The 24,194-nt window shown below is 38.0% G+C and overlaps 2 protein-coding genes across 2 annotated transcripts in view; one reads left to right on the top strand and one right to left on the bottom strand.

The window, feature by feature from the left end:
* LOC149820611 (B3 domain-containing protein Os07g0679700-like) overlaps positions 1–6,717 on the top strand; it is a 38,414-nt gene extending 31,697 nt beyond the window's left edge. Inside the window, exon 12 of the mRNA XM_089983037.1 lies at positions 5,550–6,717. Coding sequence (XP_089839163.1) covers positions 5,550–6,358 — 809 coding nt within the window. The 3' untranslated portion in view covers positions 6,359–6,717. The remainder of the gene's footprint in view (positions 1–5,549) is intronic.
* A 1,005-nt stretch (positions 6,718–7,722) lies between these two features.
* On the bottom strand, positions 7,723–11,817 carry LOC149820612 (putative serine/threonine-protein kinase PBL1). The gene is made up of 5 exons (XM_089983038.1): positions 11,646–11,817; positions 10,355–10,986; positions 9,344–9,601; positions 8,891–9,007; positions 7,723–8,724 (listed from the first exon to the last, which is right to left on the bottom strand). The coding sequence occupies exons 2-5, from the start codon at positions 10,928–10,930 to the stop codon at positions 8,092–8,094; spliced, it is 1,584 nt and encodes a 527-aa protein (XP_089839164.1). The 5' UTR covers positions 10,931–10,986; positions 11,646–11,817; the 3' UTR covers positions 7,723–8,091.
* Positions 11,818–24,194: the final 12,377 nt, after the last annotated feature.

Genomic DNA, 24,194 nt, shown 5'->3' on the forward strand with positions numbered 1-24,194 from the left:
GTTCCTTATTGATGGTGTTCTCTTGGTGGTGGAGTGCTCGTGATACTTTTGATTATCTCCTCTCTTTTTTCCTCATCTTTATCTTCTATTCTTTCTCTTAGCTCTTGTAAACATGAATTATAATGATAATGTTACCCTACAACCCATCAAACTTAATGACACAAACTTTGTGACACAAACTTTGTGACATAAACTTCAATCTTGAAGCACTTCATATGGGGGAAAGGGTTGTGGGGATTAGTAGATGAGTCAGATTTTAAACCTAAACTAATCTTTACTAAGATAGAAGAAAAAAAAGAGGTACATCTTACAGAGGCGGAAAAGACCAAGGCTATTGCCACGTACGAGAAAAAATGAAAATAATAAAGAATGGGGCATGCCAAGATTATGTCTTAGCTCATTAATAGTATTGATATCAAGAAGTGCTCGAATCTAACTAAGTTTGAAGATACAAATAAAGCATGAGACTATCTTGAGATAATGTATTTTCTTAAAGATATTGCTTATATTTGCAACTTACAAGACAAAGTACACACTGACTCAAGGAGGAAAAAATATTAGAAAATACTTTAGTGAGTTGTCCGACCTTGGGAATGAGTTGGCTTTTCTTGAACCACAATGACATTGTTCTGAAGACATAGAACTCCGTAAAAAACAAATTGATGCAAAGCATTTCTATCAATTCATCAATGGTTTAAGACCGGAGTTTGAGTCTACCAAATTGGCTCTTCTTTATAGAGGAAAAGTTCTTCTATTGAAGATACTATTGAAGAGCTAAGTATGGAGGAAAATAGACTAAAAAGGAAGACATCTAAAGAAGATAATGATTCGGTACTAACCGTGTTTAGGTCAGTAAACCTTCTCCATGCTTACAAACCACCACATTATGGAAGACCAATCAATAATAACTATGAAAAACAGGTAGTGCGATTAATAAGAAAAAAAATATTTGTTATTATTGTTGTGAACTGGGACATGTCAAGACATATTGTCCTAAATTAAAGAGGCTCGATGAGAAGAAGGTATCATTAGTTGCACAAGAGTCAAGTGAGCTCAAAGCTACAGAAGAATCAAACATTGGGAGCATGTCTTTAACTCAACTTGTAGAAGCTATCAAACCTCTACTTAAAGGAACTTCATCAACCAGAGTCGTGGTATCTTCTGTTGACATCTTTGACCCCAATAACTCTTTGGCTTCTTAACTCAGACATTTCATTTCATATGATACTAAATGGTGATATCTTATCCGAATGTCGTAACTCAAGCGGGTCAAATGTTTTCATTGTTGATTGGACATCCCTTGAGATAAAGGGAATATGAAATTTCAAAAATATTTCAAAAAGTTTTTCTATTCCAAAAATTAGATATATTTTTAAGTTAAACCTAAATCTTTTGTCTGTCTCCTCTATTGGTTGTTGAGTGCATGATCGTTAATCAGGGAAGATGACTGAGAAAGGCCATAGAGAATGAGGTTTATACTACATCAATTTTTTTTAAAATACCCAAAAATACCTTTTATTATAATGTTCATAAACTGGATTTGGATTTGTGACATAAAAGACTTGACTATCCTAATGTATCCAAAATCTAGCACTTTCCAAATATAGAAAAATTTTGTAATTTTGAAAATTTTACATGCGAAGATTGTATTCTTGGCAAGATGAAAAGATTGTTATTCTAAGAAAATTTTTTTGTCTTTACACGGCTGCTTGAGTTAGTGCATTTGGATGTTTGGGGCCCAACACTTGTTGCTAGGATGTCGTAGTAGCCCTTGCCTCTGTGAACAAATGTCCTATATATCAAATGAATGTTAAGAATGCGTTTTTCAATGGTAAATTAGTTGAAGAAGTTTACATGAAGGCACCATCTGGTATAATTATTCCTAAAGAAAATGCTCTTCGTTTAGATAAGGCTCCGTATGACCTTAAATAATCTCCAAAGGCTTGATATGACAGGTTTAGTCAAGTTATACTTAATGCTCGATTTCAATCTTGTTTAACTGACACAATCTTGTCTGTTAAGATTAAAGAAGTATGAATTCTTGTTCTTCTTCTTCTTTATGTGGATGATATGATCATCATAGGAGGTGACAAACGGGGAGTTAAAAACATTAAACTACTTCTCAAAACATATTTTGAAATAACTAATTTGGGGTTTTAAAAGTATTTTATTGGTATTGAACTTGCTTGTTCTTCTAAAAGTTATTTATTGACTCAATTTAAATTTGCTTTAGATATTGTTGCTAGGTCATGTATTTCAGATGATAAGAAGGTTGACACTCTTGATGTTGTCAATGTCAAAATGAAGATTGATGATGTGGAACTACTTAAAAATCCAACACTATACAAACAACTTGTTTGGGCTCTGTCATATCTCTCAATTACAAGACCTGACATTGCACATGTAGTTCACACAACAAGTCAGTTTCAACATCCTCCTACCACTGTTCATATAGGAGCATTTTTGCGCATTATTAGATATATCAAAACTTCAATTTTTTGAGGACTTTTTTTTATCTACTTCTTCCTCAGATTTAATTGCTTATATTGATGCTGACTTGAGAGGTAAAAAACCGACACTCAACCACTGATTTTTGTGTGTTTTTAAGTGACTCGTTGCTTTCATAAAAGTGTAAGAAGCAACAAAAAGTTTCTCTATTTTCAACTAAAGCAGAATACTGAGCCATGGTTATAACCAATATGAAAGTGGTGTGGCTAAGGAGATTGCTAGTTGACATTGACATTCAGAGTAAAGGAGCATCACAACTATGCTATGACAACAAAAGTTTTATCTACATTGCCAGCAACTGAACCTTCCACGAATGAACCAAACATATTGAGATGGATTGCCACTGTGTACGAGAGAAATACCTACATGACACTATCGATCTTCCTTATATTACTTAAGAAAATCAATTGGTAGACTTTTTCACCAAACCTCTCACTGCTCCTAGATTTCACTTTCTCTTAAACAAATTTTCGGTTATCTAACCGTAAGTTTGAAGGAGAGTGTTAAAAATATTTAATATATATATACGTATTTGTATATATACATATATATATATATATATATATGGAAATAGTAACTAAGTTGGCTTTTTTATTTTCTTTTTAGTTAGAAGTCAACTAGGTTGATTAAGTCAAAGAGACATTGAAGGGAGCCCAACGACTCTATTTGGACCGTTGGGATCTCTCTCAACGTCTCTTTTGGAGACTCACATTTTTATATAAATAGGGGTCTCTTATTTGTATGTCTTCCGGCATAGATTTGATAAAATATTATTTTATTCCTTGTGCTTTGTCCCTTTAGTGGGTGTTTTGTGTGTGAGCCTATTTTTGTGTCTTGTTTATTCTTTTGGTGCTTTGGTGGAACTCTTTGAGAGTCGACTCTTGTTGTTTTGGTGAATATATTTTGGAGGACTTTGTTTCCTTACATGCCTAACCCCATCTTGCCAATAAAAAAAGAGTAAGACTTCATTTAATTTTCCATATTTTCCCTTTTTAAATTCCATAGACTTGTTTGTCCTCTGCCCCAGTCTTTTCCTCTTCAAAGCAGATCCATTCTGTCATCCATATTTCTGTTTTCAATTTAAATGAACCCCAATTTTTTTAATTAATCAATTTATTTTCAGGAGAGAAATCAGAAACCATTTCATCAATGAGAAATGGGTGTTGACAATATGTGAGTTGGTCAGCCACTTGAAATGGTTAACCAAAAGCAGTTGGTTAAATATACTGTGACTCTACCAGTCAATCATTGAATCCCAATTTCAAGATTTAAGTTAAAGCTATTTGTTTATGCGAGAGAGAAGAAAGCATTTGATTTACAGTTGATACTTGTTTTAGGAGGCACATTCCATTGAAAAAACGGGCCATTTGATTGGTATATTGCTATAATATCTTTTAGATAAGTGAAGTTGCTTTGCTTTTCTTCCCCACCCTCATCTGCATTTCTTGGTGTTCTAATATGCTTTTATTTTTGTACCAATTTTTCCAGTCAAATCCATTTCAAGAATTGTTTTTTTATTCCAAATGCTATTTAAGATTCATGGTACTGTAGATTCTTAAATAATGGTGCTGGTTATGCATCATATAGAAAAATCCTGGGGTAAATTATTTATTATGGAATGGAGATGCTTAATGTGGTTGGGAAGTTCCCTGCTTTTTTTCTTTCATCCTTTGGATCTATTTATAGTCTTGTCTACTTCTTTCATCAGCATGTCTGTTTGCTTTTCGGTATGCATGTTACTAGGTGGTATTATTGCTGTCATTTATCTTGCTGTTTATTTATTAATGAAGTGACTTCTGCTTGGGGGGGAAAAGATGCTAATACACATTAACCCATATTGATATGGGAACTGTTTGTCATGTGATTGCAAAACAGTAGATGAACAAAAAAGTTGCTTTCTCTGAACAGAATGTTGTAGATAATACAGTAGTTGCAACTTGTAACCATAATAGTATATGACATATCCTTAAGCCATTTTAGCCACAGTTTGGGGGAACTGTAAGTGGTTGCTTGTTAATCTGCATGGATATTTTCTAAAGTTTGTGCGAAAGGACAGGCTATTTGAGGACTATTTATGGATTATTTCATCTTGGGATGGTTGCAGCTTGGCCTTCATGCAGCAGTGAGAATTTGCCACAGAAATATCTGCTAGATGCCATGCATAATCTTTCCAACTTTAAGATGCACCTCTCAAATGCAACAAATTTGCAATACTAGTGTTGAGTGTTGAGAAGCAGTCACCGTACATATGCATATGGGTAGTTTGGTAACTACTTAAGAGGTCAGGGGCATTATTGTAATCAATGTTTTAGTCTAATCTCTCTATTTAAGTGAGATTAGACCTAATGAGAATTAACGATTCTTCCTCCCTCTCTCTCTCTCTCTTCTCTCTCTCTCTCTCTCCCTCTTTCTTTTTCCTGATTTGCTAGAAACCCTAGCCGGCTTCAACTAGAATTCCTGAATTCCGGGCATTATTGTAAACAATGTTTTAGTCTAATCTTTCTATTTAAGTGAGATTAGACCTAATGAGAATTAACGATTCTTCCTCCCTCTCTCTCTCTCTTCTCTCTCTCTCTCTCCCTCTTTCTTTTTCCTGATTTGCTAGAAACCCTAGCTGGCTTCAACTAGAATTCCTGAATTCACCTGAACCAGTAGTATTAGAAAACTAATAGTGGTTGCAGTTGTGCTCGTCGAAGAAATTATGGATTTGCTGCTTTGTTTCTGAAGCCTCTAAGGTTTATTTCTCAGAACCATGGTTTGTCTAATAGACACTTAGAAATCCTTTTTTCTGTTTTTCAAATAATTTTATGACTTTGATTTGGTTTCGTGCAAATCTCGATCATTTTTCCAGTATTTTCACCCTTTTGCTCCCTGGATTTGTGATCAAGTCTCTTGGGTTTAGGCTTTTTCCTTTTTCTTTTTGGGTACAAATGTTCCAATACTTCATACAATTTGTTCTATGTAAACTGTAAACCAACTTTCTTCACTAACGGGTACAGAAAAAGGAGTTGAACATCTTCTTGTGTTCTTTGACTATGCAGACCTTAAAAAGCGTAAGGCTATTGATAGTCCAAAGCCCATTCCAAGGGACATGTCTGCCCTTGATGCACTGGCCACCGTTGCTGTTCTTGGTGAGGGTGGTGATACAGCACCATCAACAGCCACGACGACCAAACATCCACGCCACCGCCCTGGTTGCTCATGCATTGTGTGCATCCAGCCACCCAGCGGCAAGGGCCCAAAGCACAAACCCACATGCACCTGCAATGTGTGCATGACTGTCAGGCGCCGGTTCAAGACCCTCATGATGCGCAGGAAGAAGCGCCAATCAGAACAGGAAGCTGAGACAGCTAGAAAGAAAAATGCCTGGACGAAGGAGGAAGGAGATGTTGATAGTGCATCAAAATGCTCAATGCAACTTGATACAATCGAGAATGAAACAAGGCAAGCAAGCACACCAGAATCCAGCAGCCACAGGATTGTAACTGAGAAGGAAGAGAGAGGCAACAATTTGAAGGTCTCTAGCAAAGAGGAGATCAAGGGGCAAATAGATTTAAATTGTGATCCAGATCGAGAGGATGATTCCTTAATAGGATCGAGCGCATCACGAGTTAGCATGATGACTCTTCTTCAGGTTGCGAGTTTGCCACTGGAGACTTATTTGAAGCAGCATGGGCTCACTAGCTTGGTTAGTGATCAGCAAATAAACTCAGGTGCGTGTATGTTGCCAGGTAGAGAAAGTGAGAGTAAACCAGATGAAAGTCATTTTGCTCCTTCAGTGCAAGAACAGCAGACAGCTGCTGAAGATGCATATCTTCCTGTGGATCAAATGAAAAATGGTGCTACCTGAAGTCATATGGAGTTATGTTTGTATCACTATCCTTTTCTTTTTTCCCTTTGTAATAGTGTTTGTCAAATCTTTATATACAAGTTTTTTTTTTTGCTTTTTAAATCTGATCTTATTTTAATTATTTGATTTTTTCTTTTTTTGGTGTCCTGGGTGATTGCCTAGCTGAAAGCAGAGTCAGTGTTTTAGTTGTTTGTACAAGTGAGAATATTAAAGTTAATTTCATTTTGATGGGGAGGTGCTCATTTTCAAAGACATTAAAGTTTGAACATGTTGATGTTCAGACTAATGCATCAGCTAGTGTAATCTAGTCAACAGGAACTCTAAACTAAGTTAACAATTTGAGGAACCAGATCATAAACAATGGCTGTTATCAAATGCTGAAAGCTGATGATTGCCCACAGGATATATGGTAAGGTATCATCAACAGAAGCTATATAAGCATGTTTTGACTATAGCTTAAATATAATTTGAGGAATCAGATCATGAACAATGGTTGCTTGAGACTGTCAAATTCCATGAAGGATTAGATCGGATATCATGGGGAATTGGACTTGAACACATCAGCTCTCAGACCAGGTCCCAGATTTAGGACAAGATAGGCACAAAATTTGGCTCCAATTTGGCTCTGATTTGGTCCTTTACTCATTGGGCCAACCTTGGACCTGAAACTCGAACTAAATATGTCATCTAAATCAAATATTGATCTTGACTGGAAATCAAACCTATGAACAATATGAACCTTCTCATGGATCTAAACTTGAGGACAGAGTTGAAGCCACTCTCTTGGGGCTTACCATTATAGAGCAGGCCAATTAGGGTCCGATCCTGGTGGTTTCTTTCAAAAAGAAGAAAAAAAATGCTTGGTGCAATGACAAAGTGCTTGGGCTGTCGAACAAGTAACACAAGTTCAACTCTTGAAGAGAAGCCGTTTCTTGCAGGAAAATAGAAGGTTAGACTGATTCCAGTCTGCTCAGCACATTGAATGCAAGACCACACTGGGTACGGCCTCTTTATTTTGGTGATAATAGATTTTGTTCGGCGTAAGCCACACCAATTTTCTCGTGACAAAATTGAATGGAAGGGAAAGGGGTGTTTGTTTCGTGCCCTTTCCTATGAAAGAAACCCTCTTTCATGGGAAACAAAGCCTCTTTGCGGTGAGACCCACAAAATAAGCACAAAAAAACAGCTTTCTTGTCAAACTGGGTAACAAACACCTGAACAAGTACCGAATACTTCTGGTTTCCTGCAATTTTCAGCATTCACAAGACTATGCGACTTGATGATCGAGCTCCTAGAAAAATGGACATCTAATGCGAAAACAACTGATTCATGGAAATCATGCCATTGAGCATTCAGTGCCCATGTTTTGGAAACATTTGTATAACTGCCTTGGCAATGATTCCTTGTACAAATGATTTTACAATCAACACCCATATTAGGGATGCGCATTCTTTATACATGGAAGCAGTAGCAGCAGCAGTACAAAAGGAAAAAACGAAAGTCTCTTTCAATTTAGAGGTTGAACAAGCTCACATCAACCTGCAACAAACCCTCCCCTTGTATGTACACGGAGAAACAACACTAAAACCAGATGAATCCATCACTTTACCACATTCTTCTATCTACACCTCTCCACCCATATCTTCTCATCTCGTTCTCATAAATACAAAAATAAAAAAAATATTATTTTACCAATTACCGTATATCAAGCAATAAAACTAAAAGCCAGCACTTCACATTGCCGGGGGTATCGACTTGCAAGCATCATGAATCGAGCCCTCTAAAGACACCGCAAAGGAGCAAGTTTGAGGTGGAAGAGAAAGTGGTCTTGGTGGAGAAACCAGCGGCCTCACTCGACAAGGCAGTGATGGTGATGATCTGGAACCACCAGCTGGCAAAGGAATGCCATTGAGGCTGGGGGACCTTGTCATCAGATTCACCGGATGGTGGTTGAGTCCAGTACCAACATTCAATGGTTGAGAGGCTGAGATTGGCTCTTGCAACGGGAATCGACAAGCATATTTTATGTCTTGTACATATGTGAGTGACTCCACGACTGCTCGCATGGTGGGTCGGTCTGAAGGGTCTCTTTCCAGGCATTTTCCGGCAGTTTCGATGACAATCCTTGCAGCTTTAGCTGGATAACGTCCTTTTAATTTTGGGTCGATGATCAGAGACAATCGACAGTCATCAGAGAGGAAAGCCTTTGCCCACTTTGCAAGATTGGGCTCTTCTTTTGGATAATGAGTATCTAGATTTTGCCGACCTGTAAGCAATTCAAGAAGCAGGATTCCAAAGCTCCAAACATTACTCTTTGGGGTCACCAATCGTCGTTCAACAGTCTCAGGAGAAAGGTTTGCTAATGCCTGAAGAATGCAAATGACAATGCCTCAGTCATTGAAGAAACACAGATCATCTAATAACTGGTCAAAATGTTTTCAGAAAAAACATATCATGGACATCATTCCGATGCATCTTAGTGTGCACAATAGCAATTGAAGACTGGAAAAAAAAGAAACAAAAGGTGCTTACTGTTGAACAAGAAAAATCAGATTCTGCATCACAAATGCCAGCACCATAACCAGAGAGCTTTGCACTAAAATCTTTATCAATCTGTATATGAGTAGATCTGAACTCATTGTACATCGCCTGTGAAATATAAATCGATTCAGCAAAGAGGAAGCTGGCAAATTTCATTGCATACATTCAGAAAAAGATGTTCATTTCTTGAAAACTAAAAAATGCTCGACAATGATTGTCTTTAATGATGCCACATATGCAAGCAACATCTCAAAATATTAAATGAAAAAATAAATCCTAAAAGGATAGTCCAAAGTTCCTTCCATCTAGGTATTCGAACAGCTTCTGATGATGAAAATTCAGCCAAGTTAATCTACAACCAAGCAGCACATCTTTCCTATCATGTACAGAATCTAAACAGGGAGAAAAAAGGGCAAGAAAACAGTAATGAACATCATGAAATACCTGAAAAGGTCCTTCCTCGTGCAAAAATGCAAGCCCTTGAGCAGCAGAAAGGGCAACCTTTATTCTTGTACTCCAATCAATTGGAGGCCCATCAGATCTGCCATACAGCAACTGATCCAAGCTTCCATGGAAAAGCCTCTCAAAAACCAGCATCCCCTGATCAGAGCCCTCCCGTGCATGAATTCCGATCAGTTTACATAGCTGAGGATGTTTCAAAGATGCAATCTTGTTAATCTCGCTCATAAATTCCTTATACCCCTGTTGACACATGAACATAAGAGATGTGAACAATCGGAAAAGAAATTATCGAAAATAAAAAACAAGAAACTGCAAAGAAAAGGAATAATGGTTTTAAGGAAAAAATGAAAACAGTAATTCCACTGTACTGTTACAAGCATAGTAATCTCAGAAGGAATTTTCAACTACATCCACTATGCTTTTAGCCTTTCGTTGCTCTGAAGAAAGATGCTGGTGCCCAGATTCCTGATGAGTATATTCATGATAGGATGAAACCCCATTTCTAGTCCCTCAGAATGCAGTTGTTGAATAAAAAAGGAATGAACATGTTTCTAATAAATGACTCTCTTCAGCAATGTTTAGACCATGAATCCCACAGTGAACAATTTCGAAACACATCATTGCAGCATTATTGTCACAATTTTGCAAAAAAAGAAAAGATTTAAAAAATAATATTATTGTCACAGTTTCATCAGCCAGTCTTCATGACAATTTGACAATAATTCAGTGCAAATCAGGATCTTTTTATCAGATCATATGTATCATGGCACCAATCGATTCAATCTACTAATCAAAATGTAGAGCCCTAGAGAAATGGTGCTTCCAGATTGCCCAAGTGGCAGACCCATATTACTTGCACATATATCTACATCAAGAATCCATTGAAATATCCGTATTGATCGGAAAATATAAATCATGCAGTTGCACAATTCAGATGCATAAGCAAATGGTGAATGCACAGAAATCCGAATAAGCACACCAATGAAGATGTACCTGCTTGGAAAGGTGAAGGGGGACAACAGTTGCTCCAGAAGTCTTTGAACCACAGGATTCAGCACCAAATGAAGCTCTATAGGTAGTTGTATACAGTCCTTCCCCAAGGCACCTATCCGGTGAGAAATTGTTGCAGGCAGCTGCTATTTCATCGTATGAGAAGCATCGAAGCCCGCCCAGAGGCGGCAATGGGAGCGGCCCAGATACATCGATCGGGCCGCTGTTGCAGTTTGAATTGAAGCTGGCCATTTGCTTCAGCACAGAACCACCCTGCGGCGAAGGGAGAGGAAGTGGGTGCGTCGTAAGAGCCGCATGCTTTTTGCCCACTGCCCTCTTCTGAACCATACTGTCTTCCTTCTCGTAGATGATCAAACTCGAAGGAGCGGACAGAACCCGTATCCTTTCATTGTGCGGATTCTCAAGCGCCTCAAACTTGGTTCTATTTCGAAAGCTTGGCGGCGCCGATTGGAGAGACCGTACGCTAGACTGTGGATTTGTGATGAGGTCGCCGGGATTCGCATGGGCAGACCGATCGTATTTCTTTCTTCGGTTCTTCAATACCGTGAAGCAACCCATTCTTTCTAATTTATATACAAGGGCTCAGACCAAATCAACAGCTCCCCTCAATAATCCTAAGCATATTATGAACAGAAAGAAAACCGATAATTCTCAGCTTGTTGCAAAAATTGAAGGGTTGCAAAAAGATTCAAATGAAACACATACAAATCATGTAGTATTTTACTGTATCAGACACTAAATCATTTAAATTTCAGATGCCCACACAACAAAAAAAGACCAAAACGAATCGTTTCAACACCAATAGAAAACAAAAGGAGCTCCTCCATCATTCACGACGATTCCAAACCAGAGTTGAATCAAGAACCACAACACAAACACCGCATACAAACAAAAACCTTAATCAAATTCCTTCAATTTCAAGAAAATCCGATCGAATTTCAGCAAATTCCGAACCAAAATACACCAAAAACGAGAACTACCCAAATGCCACGGACCCTCAGAGAACCACCAGAGAATCTCAAAATGGTTTCTTTCTTTCAAAAACCACGATTTCAATCCACAAAACCCTATCCCTAAAATCACCCACGAAAAAGGAAAACAGCAAACACCCCTAAAACTCAACAATCCAACCACACAAACTCAAAATGCAAAAAAAAAACAAAAGAATCGACAACTACCCAACATCTCCAAAATCACAAAAACCAAAAACAAATCAAAATTGCCCCAAAAGAAATATTCAAACAAGGCAAAAAAATCAAAAAAAAAATCCCACCTTGTGGAAGCGATGGATCGAAGAAAACCACAACTCACAAACGAGATCTCTACTATTCTGAAGCATCAAAGAGTCAAAAGAAATTTAGAAGAAGAATTTACTTATAGAAACAAGAATCCCCAACAAGGGAAGTAAAAGAAAAAAGGAGAGAAAAGAATAAAGAAAAATAAGGTAGACGGATGACTCGGGACACATAGTCAAAGGCTAAAAACTCAAAAGAAAGAGAGACTTTTTCCAATTTGAGAAATCTTCAGCGTTTTTCACTACCCCACAGTTGATACCCCTTATGTTTTGCATAATTTACTTTGATGCCATTAGATGGTTTGCATCCGGATTGGATATATCTGACTGATTCTGAAACCGTTTAGTCAGGTTTGGACAGTTCGATTAGGAATGCAATTGGGTTCCGATCTAAGCATTATAAAGTCAGATTTAATCGCATCTAGCACAATCAAATCAATTTTGGATTCAGAATTTCGATGGGGATCAACTAAAATCAAATCTAGATCTGACTTATATTCCTACGTACTCTATTAGCTAACACCATAACTCTATCGTGAGTCATCATGTTATCGCCGGCTGATAACAAACTCTTTATTGGATAACCCATACCGAGTTACCATCTATCTCTAACTCTTAACCATCAGCATACATTTGGAACTCTGTAGAATATGTACTGTTAACGCATATCCTCTATCATAGCTAGAAGCTATATATACACACCCCATGAAGAAACTTTATGTACTCATATTCAGAGAAATAAATATTATTATTTTTCTTATCTCTATTTTATCATGGTATCGAAGCAGAGACATTGATTTTGCGCCTTTCATCACACCCGACTCGTTCATTTGGCCATCGTGCATCTCCTCTTCTCTTTTGTGTGCTGTCTTTTATGGCGTCAAATAACATAAACAACATGATTGCTTCATCCAAGAATACCCAAGAGTCGATGCTCAATTTATTCTTCCTTCATCATTCGGATGATTCAGGGACATCCTTAGTATCACAACAACTTGTTGGAGACAACTACTTGATGTGGAGTAGGGTTATAGTTGTGGCACTAAGTGCCAAAAATAAATTAGGTTTCATTGACAGATTCATCACGAAACCCAAATCTTTGTCACCAAATGTTGCCATGTGAAAGCGATCTAACAATATGGTGCTATCCTGGTTGCTTAATCAAATGCTCTCAGGATATACTAAATCCAACAGGAGATAATCAATCTCAAGCAAGATCAATCTCCCGTAACTGTGTATTTCACTAAGCTAAAAGGTTTATAAGACGAAATGTCAACTTACATCAAGATTCCATCGTGTTTGTGTGACGCTATGCAGGTTATTCAAGATCTCCAACAACGTGAACGGCTCATCCAATTTTTGATGGGCCTTAATGATAGTTTCAATGCCATCTATAATCAATTACTCCTCATGACATCCTTACCGAGTATATCCAAGGCATACTCGTTGACCATCCAAGAGGAGCAACAACGTAACCTTTGTCTTATGCCATCACATGAGTCAGCTGCTGCAGCAGTTGATCGAAGCAATATCCCTGTCAAAGTCGATGCACCAAGGACAAGACAAACACATCCACGACCAAAATACGATCATTGCGGCCATCTTGAATATATCAAGCAAAAGTGTTATTATCTTCATGGTTTCCCTAACCGACCAAGGGGTCCTCCTAATGCTTGATTCCCTAGACAGGCTAATGCTTGTGTTCCCACTACTGAACCCGCAAAACCAGTTTCAAGTTCTCCTCTTTCTAAACTTACTCAAGAACAATATGATAAAATTATGGCCATTGTCAATCTAGGTATCCAACCCAATCCATCCATGGCCAACCTTACAGGTAACATAACCACATCTTTCATTTGTCTATTTGTATCTTAGAGTTGGATCATAGATTTCAGGGCTATAGACCATATCACCAACTCCATATCTACCCTTTCTTCTCTTGAACCAATTTTCTTTCCACCCATCGGTCTTTCTGATGGGACATCCACCCATGCCACTCATACTTGTAGCGTTTCATTAACCCCCACTATCACTTTATATAATGTGCTTTATGTTTCTCATTTCAATTTTAATCTTATTTCTATTAGTAAATTAATTTATGATTTGAAATGTACCATTATATTTGATACTGATCGCTGTGTTTTTCAGGACCCGCACTCGAAGACAACGATTGGAATGAGTAGGCTGCAAATAAATCTTTATATCCTTGAGGGTGGTAGTAACCATGTCATGAATACTTCAACTCCTTCTCTTTGGCATCTTCGTCTTTGACATTTATCAAATTCTCGTCTTCAAGTTCTTATCAATTCTAATAAAGTTAATGATAAAAATTCTCATGACCCTTGTTGCGTTTGTCATAAAGCCAAACAAACCATGTTACCCTTCTCTTATGGGACTATATCCTAGTCCAAACCTTTTGAGTTAATTCATTGCGACATATGGAGTGCATATTCAACTCCCTTTATGTTCGGGGCCCATTTTTCTTGACCATCGTCGATGACTATAGCATATGCACATGGGTGTATCTCATGAGGTATAAGTCTGAGACATTCAATATTATCAAAAGTTTCCTTAAGTTAATTCACAACCAGTTTCAAACCAATCTTTTACGCATTCGATCTGATAATGGAACTGATTTTTTTTCTAAAGATCTTCAGACTTTTCTTAAAGACAATAGTATCCATCATCAGCACAACTGTGTTGCAACACCACAAAAAAATGGTATTGTTGAACGCAAGCATCGTGACTTGTTGAATGTCGCTCTGGCTCTCCATTTTCAATCCAATTTACCACTCTAGTTTTGGAGAAAATGTGTTCTTATTGCCACATACTTCATTAATCACCTTCCTTCCAAACCATTGATGGGTAAATTTTTTTATGAGGTATTATACAACAAATCGCCTAATTATGCCCATCTCTGTATATTCTATTGTTTATGTTATGCCTTCAACATCCACCACAACCACAAATTTGACACACGGGCCAAACCATGTATCTTTGTTGAATACTCATACGGTCAAGTTGGTTATAAAGCATATGACATCGAATCTCAAAAGATTTTCGTGAGCAGAGATGTAAAATTTTATGAAACCGTTTTCCCCTTCCACAATCATTCGACTCCGCCCTTTGATGTTACCAATGTCATACCCATACCCATTTTCGAATTCCAAGAATCTGATCCGCAACCTCCTGTCGTTGAGTCTCCCCCCCTAAGTCCTCTCATATCGTCGTCCAACTCACCTCTTCTACCCATCACCCATACCCTTCCTTCTCGCCGCTCTGATCACCCTCGTCAACCATCTTCTTACCTCAAGGATTATAAGTGTTACTTTGCAACCCCCATGCTCCTGTTAGAAGCTTCAAGTGACATAGCTTCCAACACTCATCATTCTCTACACCATCACCTTACCTATCACCACTTCTCTCCTTCCCACCACACCTTCTTAGCCGGCATCACTGCAGCCTTCGAACCCATGACCTTCTCTCAAGCCATGAAACATCAACATTGGCGTGGCGCCATGTCTGTTGAAATCTGAACACTTGAGGAGAACTACACCTGAACAGTGACAACTCTACCTAAAGGTAAGCATCCCATTGATTGCAAGTGAGTCTATAAAATTAAATTTCGGTCTGATGGATCCATTGAACGATATAAAGCCCGCCTGGTTGCCAAAGGGTACACTCAAATAAAAGGCCTCAATTATCATGAGACTTTTGCCCTTGTTGCCAAGATGGTCATTGTTCGCTGCCTTCTTGCCATTGCCTCTATTCGTCGTTGGCACCTCTTTCAAGTCGATGCCAACAATGCCTTTCTCCATGGCGATCTTGATGAGGAAGTTTACATGTGGCATATTCCTAGATTTTCTCGTTAGGGGGCACCTTCAGTTTGCTGACTACACAAGTCTCTTTATGGTCTCAAACATTACTCGTGAAACTGTTTGCCAAGCTCTCCTCCTATTTACAAGGAATTAGTTTCATTCAGTCTAAGGCTGACTATTCTTTATTTTTTAAAATCGAGGCTAGTTCTCACTTATTCCTCTTGATCTATGTCGATGATATCATTATTGCAGGTAACACTCTCGATCACATTTGTGCCCTCAAAGAGAATATCCATAGAGATTTTTGCTTTAAAGATCTTGACATTCTCAAATATTTCTTAGGCATTGAAGTAGCTCGCTCCAAATAAAAAAATTTTCTTTCTCAACGCAAGTATGCTTTAGATATCCTGGACGACATGGGATACAATGGTTCTAAGCCATGCTCCTTTCCCATGGAGCAAAATTCAAAGTTCAATAGTATTGATGGTTCGATCCTGGAAGATCCAAATATGTTTCACCGAGTTATTGGTAGCTAGATTAATCTATCTCACTATTACTCATCTTGACATCATTTATGCCGTGCATCTCTTAATTCATTTGTCCAGTCAATCACACACTTCTCAAAGGCACTCTCGGTCATGACATCCTAATGAATACATCCGGCCCAATGATTGTTCTTGGATATTCTGACTCAGATTGGGCCTCCTGCCTCATCACTCGTCTCGTCGGTCTACCTCTGGATATTGCATCATGCTCGGCTTGAGTCCAATTTTCTGAAAGTCTAAGAAATAGTCAACCCTCTCTCACTCTTCTGCAGAGGCCGAATAGCATTCCATGGCCCTTACCACGTGTGAGCTTATTTGGATCAAATCATTAATCCATGATTTCAGCATCCCTCATCCTCAACCCATGATATTTTTTGCGATAATCAAGCCGATTTGCATATTGCATCCAATCTTATCTATCATGAAGACACCAATCACATTGAAGTTGTCTGTCACCTTATTTGGGAGAAAATCCAAAGCGGGCTCATTAATACTCAGTTCGTTCTGTCCCACTCCCAGTGTGCTGATATTTTCACCAAAGCCTTGGGTAGTGCACACCTATCACTTTTGAAGACCAAGTTGGGCATGCTCGATCTATATTCTCCAACCTGAGGAGGCGTATTAGCTAACACGATAACTCTATCGTGAGTCATCATGTTATCTCCTAGTGGTAACAAACTCTTTATCGGATAACCGATACCGAGTTACCATTTACCTCTAACTCTTAACCAACAACATACATTTGGAACTCTGTAGAATATCGACCCATTATGTACTCCTGATAACACATATCCTATACCATAGCCAGAAGTTATATATACACACCGCATGAAGAAGCTTTATGTACTCATATTCAAAGAAATAAGCATTATTGTTTTTCCCATCTCTATTTTATCATACTCATTGTTATGTAAACCACAAGAAAAAATGAAGCAAACCACAATTTAGAAAGAAACAAAACGATAGAGGACATGAGATTGGTATGGTTAGGCACTCGAGACTACGTGAAAAGAACAACAAAAATTCACTAGAAGGATGCTAGAAAATATAGAAATGAGATAAAAAGCTTTCAAAACCCTAATCCCTAATACACTCGAAACTCATGCCTAACTCTGGATACGACTCTCTCTCTCTCTCTCTCTCTCTCTCTATCTATATATATATATATATATATATATATATATATATATATATATATATATATATATATATATATATATATGAAAAGCATAAAACTCTAACTGACACAAAAGAAAAAATTACAAAACTAAATAGATTGATACTTTAGTGTAGGAGCTTCACCCCCACACACCTGTGGAGGTTTATACTGGAATTCCAGTTTTGGGCCTAATGACTCGATCTTTTCACTACCACTACATGTTAAAAATTCTCATCATATGATCACCAAAATATTATTGGATTGGCTCATGGATAAGAATAAGTCTAGAATACAAGAGATTCAAGCTTCAATTCGAATGTAAAATTCGATACCAGGTTCAGATCTGGTTATTAAGGGCTTGTTTGATGGCTTATCCAAGATTTGACAGAACGAAAGAACAAAACAAACAGAACACATGTCTGTTCTATACAACATTTGGTGGCTTGTTCACAGAAGTTGTGTTCCTTATGTCTAATGTTTGTTAGATCCGTTGTGCGACCAACATGGACAATGGGTCAAATATCTTTGTTTTGGATTGTACTACTCAATCCGTGCAACCATACGAGTGTTTGAACATGTTTATTATGGATTTTAGCCCCGTATATAGATTTCAGATTGGATCTAAAAACTAAAAAATATTTGAAACATGAGTAATTTGAGAAAAATATGAATTGATATTTTTGGTTGTATAAATGCTTTAATCAATATCATATTACATTTAATTATGAAAGTTTACCACAAAAATATCAAATTCTAAAATCAAATTAATTATAAAAATCAAATTATCAATCTCTATTAAATCATAAAACCTTAAAATACAAGAAAATAAATCACAAATAAACCAAAAAACCTTAAACAATAAAAAAATAAACCATAAAATTAAATAACAAATCCTAATTCAAAACCTAATCAAAGAAAAAAAACCCTAATTAAATACAAGAAAAGCTCTAATCAAATTAACTACAAAAAGCTTTAATTTAAAAAAATTGATTCAAAGCCCTAATACAAGAAAAAAAAACTACAATCAAATTAACTATAAAAACCTTAATTTAAAAAATTTGATCCAAAGCCGTAATCAAAGAAATTCAAATAAAAAACCTATAAAATTAACTACAAAATGCCTTAATTTAAGAAATTTGATTCAAAACCCTAATCAAATAAAAATCAAAGAAAAAAAACTAACGAAATCAAAGAAGAGCCCTAATCAAATTAACTAGAAAATAAAAAAAAACTTTAATCAAATAAAAAAACCCAAATCAAAGCTCTATGAAAGAACAAAGCTTTAATCAAAACTCTAAAACCCTAATCAAAGCCTTAATCAAAGAGAAGAATAAGGAGAGAGAAACTAGAGTGTCGTCGTCGGTGGGGAGGCCACCGGCACTGGGACGACACCCTTGTCTTGTCACCCAACCGTTACACGAGAGAGAGAGAGAGAGAGAGAGAGAGAGAGAGAGAGAGAGAGAGAGAGAGAGAGAGAGACCAGGGTGCCTTGCTAGTGGCCTCATCACTCGGCTGCAAGAGAGAGGACCCCCATCTTCCTCGATTTTTTTCTTTTAACGAGCGTTTTTTTTATATCTTTTTTTTTTTTCATAACAGGGGTGGAACGGTGATTTACCATTCTTGAGATGTTGAGCGCGTTCTCCGTGTCCTTTGTTTGATGGCAAGGGCCTCCCGCGCGATGAGGAGGACGCACCGTCAAACAAGCCCTAATGGATCTGATTTAGGTTACAATGAGTGAGTTCTTGTAAGGTTGGGGGGCATTTTCGTCAGTATGGCTAGGATGCCGTCACAGGCTGGAACCAGATTATTTAGTAAAAATGTCCACACACGAAATAAATGTTTTAGTTCCATTCAAAGAAAGGAGCTGATGGGGGTTTTGACCAGATACTCAGCCGTACGTTAGCCAGGGGCCCACCGAAATCAACGGATACCATCGCTCGTCAAAGTTATGTGGGTCCCACTGTAACAGCACTTCCTGTTTGTTATTAATGGGATTCTTCGGCTGACGAAGAACAAAAAAAAAAAAAAATTCTGGCTTCTCGAAAATTGCCGAATATTAACTTTTGGTCAAAGACGGGATTGGACCTTATTTTATTTAAAGGACGATAATGCCCACGAATCTGTAAGAAATTCAACGAATTTTTTGCTCTAAATGGTTGTGATGTTTCAGTAAATTCAAAGGCTAAAGTTGGTCATTTTTGGAATTGCGTATCATTTTAGTCCTTGAATTCGCGAAGTCTTTTAAACCTTTTTTTTTTTCAGGCAAATTGAGGGTCAAAGATTGAAGGAAAAAGAAAAATTGAAAAGGCAGATTAAGTTAAGGTTGGACTGCCAAAGACTTGGACCTAGGACCCGGCTAGGTTGAAAAGTGAACGGGTCGGATTCGGTTTGGATCTAAGCATTATTATTTGATGTTACTTAATTGGATTTGGAGTTGGATTTAGAAATTGAAAAACCTGATCGCTTAATGGGCCACTGTCCTACAAGATAAACCCTGGGTGAGGTCAACCTGCACCTAAACCCTTATGAAGCCCACAATTTAAAGGCACCCCCAAGATCAGTTTGTTTAACACGCCCAGAATGATCTGACTCTGGTATTATATAGTTCGTCTGAATCTGAACCCAAATCCAAATCTGATTAAGCTAGACCAAGTCTAATTCAGCAATGCCTATATTCAAAGTGAGTCTGACCCATTTACATCCATCACTTGGAAATTTCAGCTTTGACCAAGAAGTCAAAGGCTGTTGTAACATGGGTGATGTCACCACATATATGAGATTTTGATGAGGAAAGGAAAACCATTTTTTTATTTATATAAAACATGCTTTTTATGGATGGACTAACTTATACATAAAAAATGAGATAAAGCTGAGATCATGAGTTAGAATCTTAGACATCTTATCCTGGTTTATCTCATTTTTTTTTATAGATATGTTGACCCTAAACCTTCTTTATGCAACTGTATTAACTAGCAGACCCAAGGGGTTCCGCGTAGTGGGATGGGGCCTAGACCATTTGATGGGTAGTCTAGGTTCGAATCCTATGAGTGTCACCCCAGTGTAAGTCAAGTTTTATGCTGACATGGACAGTGACCATAAGTATGGCTGGCTGAGCCAGTGCGGCTAGGTATCTGAGCCTGTGTGGCTGTTTCTCCAAGTAAAAAAAAAAGTTTGTATTAAATAGGCGCCTGCTTTTTTAGACCAAGAATATACTGATTCTTTGGTCACAAACATCTCCAACAGCAAGAAAAATACAGTTATACTTTGACCAAGATTTTGCAAAACAGAATATTACAAAATTATCTTTGATATTTTCAAAATATTGACAGTTTTTTATTTGTGCTGTTAACATGAATTATTGGAGTTATTTTCAGTTTCTTGGTTTTTGTGGGTCTTTTTTAAAAATGCTTTTGAGAGAAGAAAACTTTTTGGAGACTCCCAATATGGATTTCAGGTCTGAACTTGCCAGATCCAAATCCGAATCTGAAATGTAAAGTCTGAATTCGGATCCGGATTTGAATCAGATCCGAGTAGGAAAAGTTGAATCCAAATCCAAAATACTGGATTTGAAAAAAAAAAAAAGAACAAAAACATGTAACAAAAATGCAATCAGGTCAGATTTTGATTTGGATCAACTCTAGATCTGACTTGAAAAGCTGATCCGAATCTGAAAGTAATCCAATTTAAGATATGGAATGTGTGATCGTTGATTGGGGGTAGAGGGTTCCCAATCTTTACCATTGAAACAATATTAATCAATCAATTTTGTGATTGTTGGAGCTCAATAAAATGCCTCCTCTTTATAAAATAAAAATAAATTTCAAAGAGATATAGTCACTATTACGGTAAAATAGGTCCGGGACGGGCTCGGTATGGACCCATCCACCATCCATACCCTTTGGAAAATTGCCAAAGCCTAGGTCCAAGTCTGGCTGCGAGACAATGCTCAAATTCTAGTCCTTGACTTGACCTAGTAAGGTGGTGTTTGGATGCAACCACTTATCTAGATGAATGGGAAAAGGTAAGATCTTCTATTATAGATGACAATGCTATTTCCCAGATTATCCCATTTATCTGGGTAAGTGGGTGCACCCAAACACCCCCTAAGAGAAGAGGGAAAAAGCCTCAATTGGTAGAGGTCAAGTATGTGTTGTCTGGTTCATTTTCATAGCTTTTGTCGTAAGCAAGGAGTTGAGAAATTTAAAAGAACTGAAATTTATCTTTTATCAACTTTGATGAATCCTAAACTTTCATCTTTTTATAGATGAGTTCATAATCATAATCAAAATAAACTACCTAACTGTAATTAGGATAAGTTTATATCTTGATGAACTTCTTAATTAGATGTAGGGATGGCAGTGGACCGGGGTAGGGGTGGGGGACAAGGTCTCCACCCCCGCCCCATCTCAAAATCCTGCCCTCTGTCCCCGCCTCCATCCCTGCATGGGTTTTGATTTTAATCTGCAGCCCTGCCTCCATCCCCTGTCCAAATGGGGCAAGACGAGGCAGGTCCCGTTTTTTCTCGGTCCATTGCCATCTTTAAAGAAGGATGAGGATGGGGCGGGGCGAGACAGGACGGGGATCGGGACCGGGACAGGGTGGGGTGGGGGAAAGCATAAGTTCATCCCCGCCTCCATCCCTATACGGGTTTTGATTTTAACCCCCATCTCCATTTCATGTCCTCCATCCCCGGTCCAAACGGGGCTAGGCGGGGCAGGGCCCCGTTTCCTCCCGGTCCACTTCCATCCCTAATTAGATGACCCAATATTCAAATACAAACTAAATAAAATCTTAAATATAAAAATGAATCTAAATGGACTTGGTTCTTCTACTCCGCTCCTACATCAACAGCACATTGTATTTGTGCAATGAGATTGCACTTGATCCCAATTCCACAATGTTGTTCCAATAAAAGTACTTGCTAAACTGAATGGTGGGTTGGGTTTGGGTTCTCGTTTTCGCAACCCGAACCTGACTATTGGTGTTCAGGTCCATTCAAATGGGTCAGATGTATCCAACCCATTGACAGCCCTAAATTCGTGCTACACCCTATTCGAGATTCAAATCATCCAAGAATTCCAACAGTCAACGGTCACACTGAGAATCACGCTTTGGTAGGGATGTCAGTGGGTCAGATGTAACCCGATATCCGACCCATAATCTGAATCCAATTAGTTGGATTCAGTAGCCAAATGCAAATCCAATTAAAATTCTGAATCAGATTTGGTTTTAATTTTTATTGAAATCTGAATCCGAATCTGATTAAAACCCGAATTTCAACTAGTTGAATCAGGATTCGGTTCTATGCTTTTCGATACAACTCCAAATCTGATTAGGTTAAATCCGATCAAGTTGGATTTCATAATGCCTAGATCCTCCATAAGTGACCCACCTTTGAAAGCTACGGACACACCCGTGTGCCAGTGAGGTTTGATCCGATGCCTTCATCTCAGAACCCTTACAAATCACTCCGCTGGCCATGCGACCGACACCCACGGTGGTTGGAGGTCCCACGTCGATCAAAGAAGAGAAGTAAACCCTCTCCACAAACTATAAATAGGGAGAATATCTTTCACTATTCAAGTGAGTTGGAGCTGTTTCTTTCGGGTTCGACCCAATCTGATCCAGCAATTTCGGCAGGTAATGGGCAGACTCCACAAACCTGAGCCAGAATAATGTCGGGTCTAGCCCGACCTGATAGTAACCGGGTCAGGATTTTGGAGGCCCTAACCATTATCTGGCTTCTCGAGCTCTTGCAGGTCACAGATCGGGTTCGGGCCAGCCCCTAACTATGCCTAGTATCATACACGTATCATAGGAGCAATTCTAACTCTTAGACCCACAATTTAGATTCAAATAACTATAAAATAAACTTCCTACTTCGCCCAGAAACTAACTATTAGTGTGAATCTCAAAAATCTTATTTTCAACATCAAAATTATGGAATAATTGTCACTATTACTGTATCTAACAGAAAAACTGTCACTACAGATGAGACTCCAAATGTCCTTGACACCATCTAAGTTGAGTAAATAATCAACATTGCAGGAGCAGTTAGTGCACATCTGCAAGTTCGAATCCCAATGGTATATGGTTGTATAACTGGTAGGGTCAGCCTAACTCCGGCTTCTTCTATAAAAAATAAAATAATCAACATTATTCTAACCATAATTAGGGGTGGGCAACCGGCCGGGCAGCCCGATGAGCCAAGTCATGGGCCGGGTTTGATCCATGATTTTAGGCCAGGGCCCGTTAGGTACCAGGCCGAAACCCGGCCTGTTATATACGTGGGCCGGGCTCAAGCCGGCCTGACGTGAGTTATTTATTAGTTTTTTTAATAATATTAAAGTTTTAAAACTTAACTATTACTTAGATAACTATTATTATTTAACTAATTAGTTGCATGAGAACTTGCAATTTGTTAATTATTACTATTTACTTAATTAGTTGCATGAAAATTTACTATTTTTCATTAACCCATAATTTCAGTCAAGAATTTAAGAATTTTAAGATTGGGTGAGGCCGGGCCCGAGCAGACCCAGCCCGCTTCGCATTGGCCCGTTGGGCCAATGAGCCATGCCATGGGCTTCTCTTCAAACCCAAGCCCATTAAGAACCGGGCCAAAAGCTGGCCCATTAGTAAATATCAAATTCAAGGCAATAAAAAGCAGCCTAACATTGTTATTACATGCAGGAAAGTATTGGTTACCCTTGTGGGAAAGGAATCCCTTATTTGGAACTCAAAGTTGTTTTGACCAAATCAAATCCCATAGATGTGTTCAAGATGATCAAAATAGGACTCGATCCTTAAATTATATTTAATATTTTGAGTTTTCAACCTCTAGAAAAATTAAAACATGGTCCAAGGGCCAGTTTCTACTAAACCAAATATGTTGATCACATACGAGAGATCCAATGTGCAAAAAGGGAAAAAAATAAAAAATTTACAATCTCTAGCTAAGAGGTTCCTTAGGGAGAGGGTAGCAAGCATTACCCCCAATTATACA

The sequence above is a fragment of the Nuphar pumila genome, chromosome 12, assembly GCF_984573655.1.
Source record: "Nuphar pumila chromosome 12, dmNupPumi1.hap1.1, whole genome shotgun sequence".
In the NCBI taxonomy this organism is placed as follows: Eukaryota; Viridiplantae; Streptophyta; class Magnoliopsida; order Nymphaeales; family Nymphaeaceae; genus Nuphar; species Nuphar pumila.

Excerpts from the sequence above, each read along its gene's own strand:
- LOC149820612 (XM_089983038.1), bottom strand. The coding sequence starts at position 10,930 with ATGGGTTGCTTCACGGTATTGAAGAACCGAAGAAAGAAATACGATCGG. Across the intron at positions 9,602-10,354 it reads CCCTTCACCTTTCCAAGCAG|GGGTATAAGGAATTTATGAG; the intron begins GTACATCTTCAT and ends ATGTGTCAACAG. Across the intron at positions 9,008-9,343 it reads ACGAGGAAGGACCTTTTCAG|GCGATGTACAATGAGTTCAG; the intron begins GTATTTCATGAT and ends TATATTTCACAG.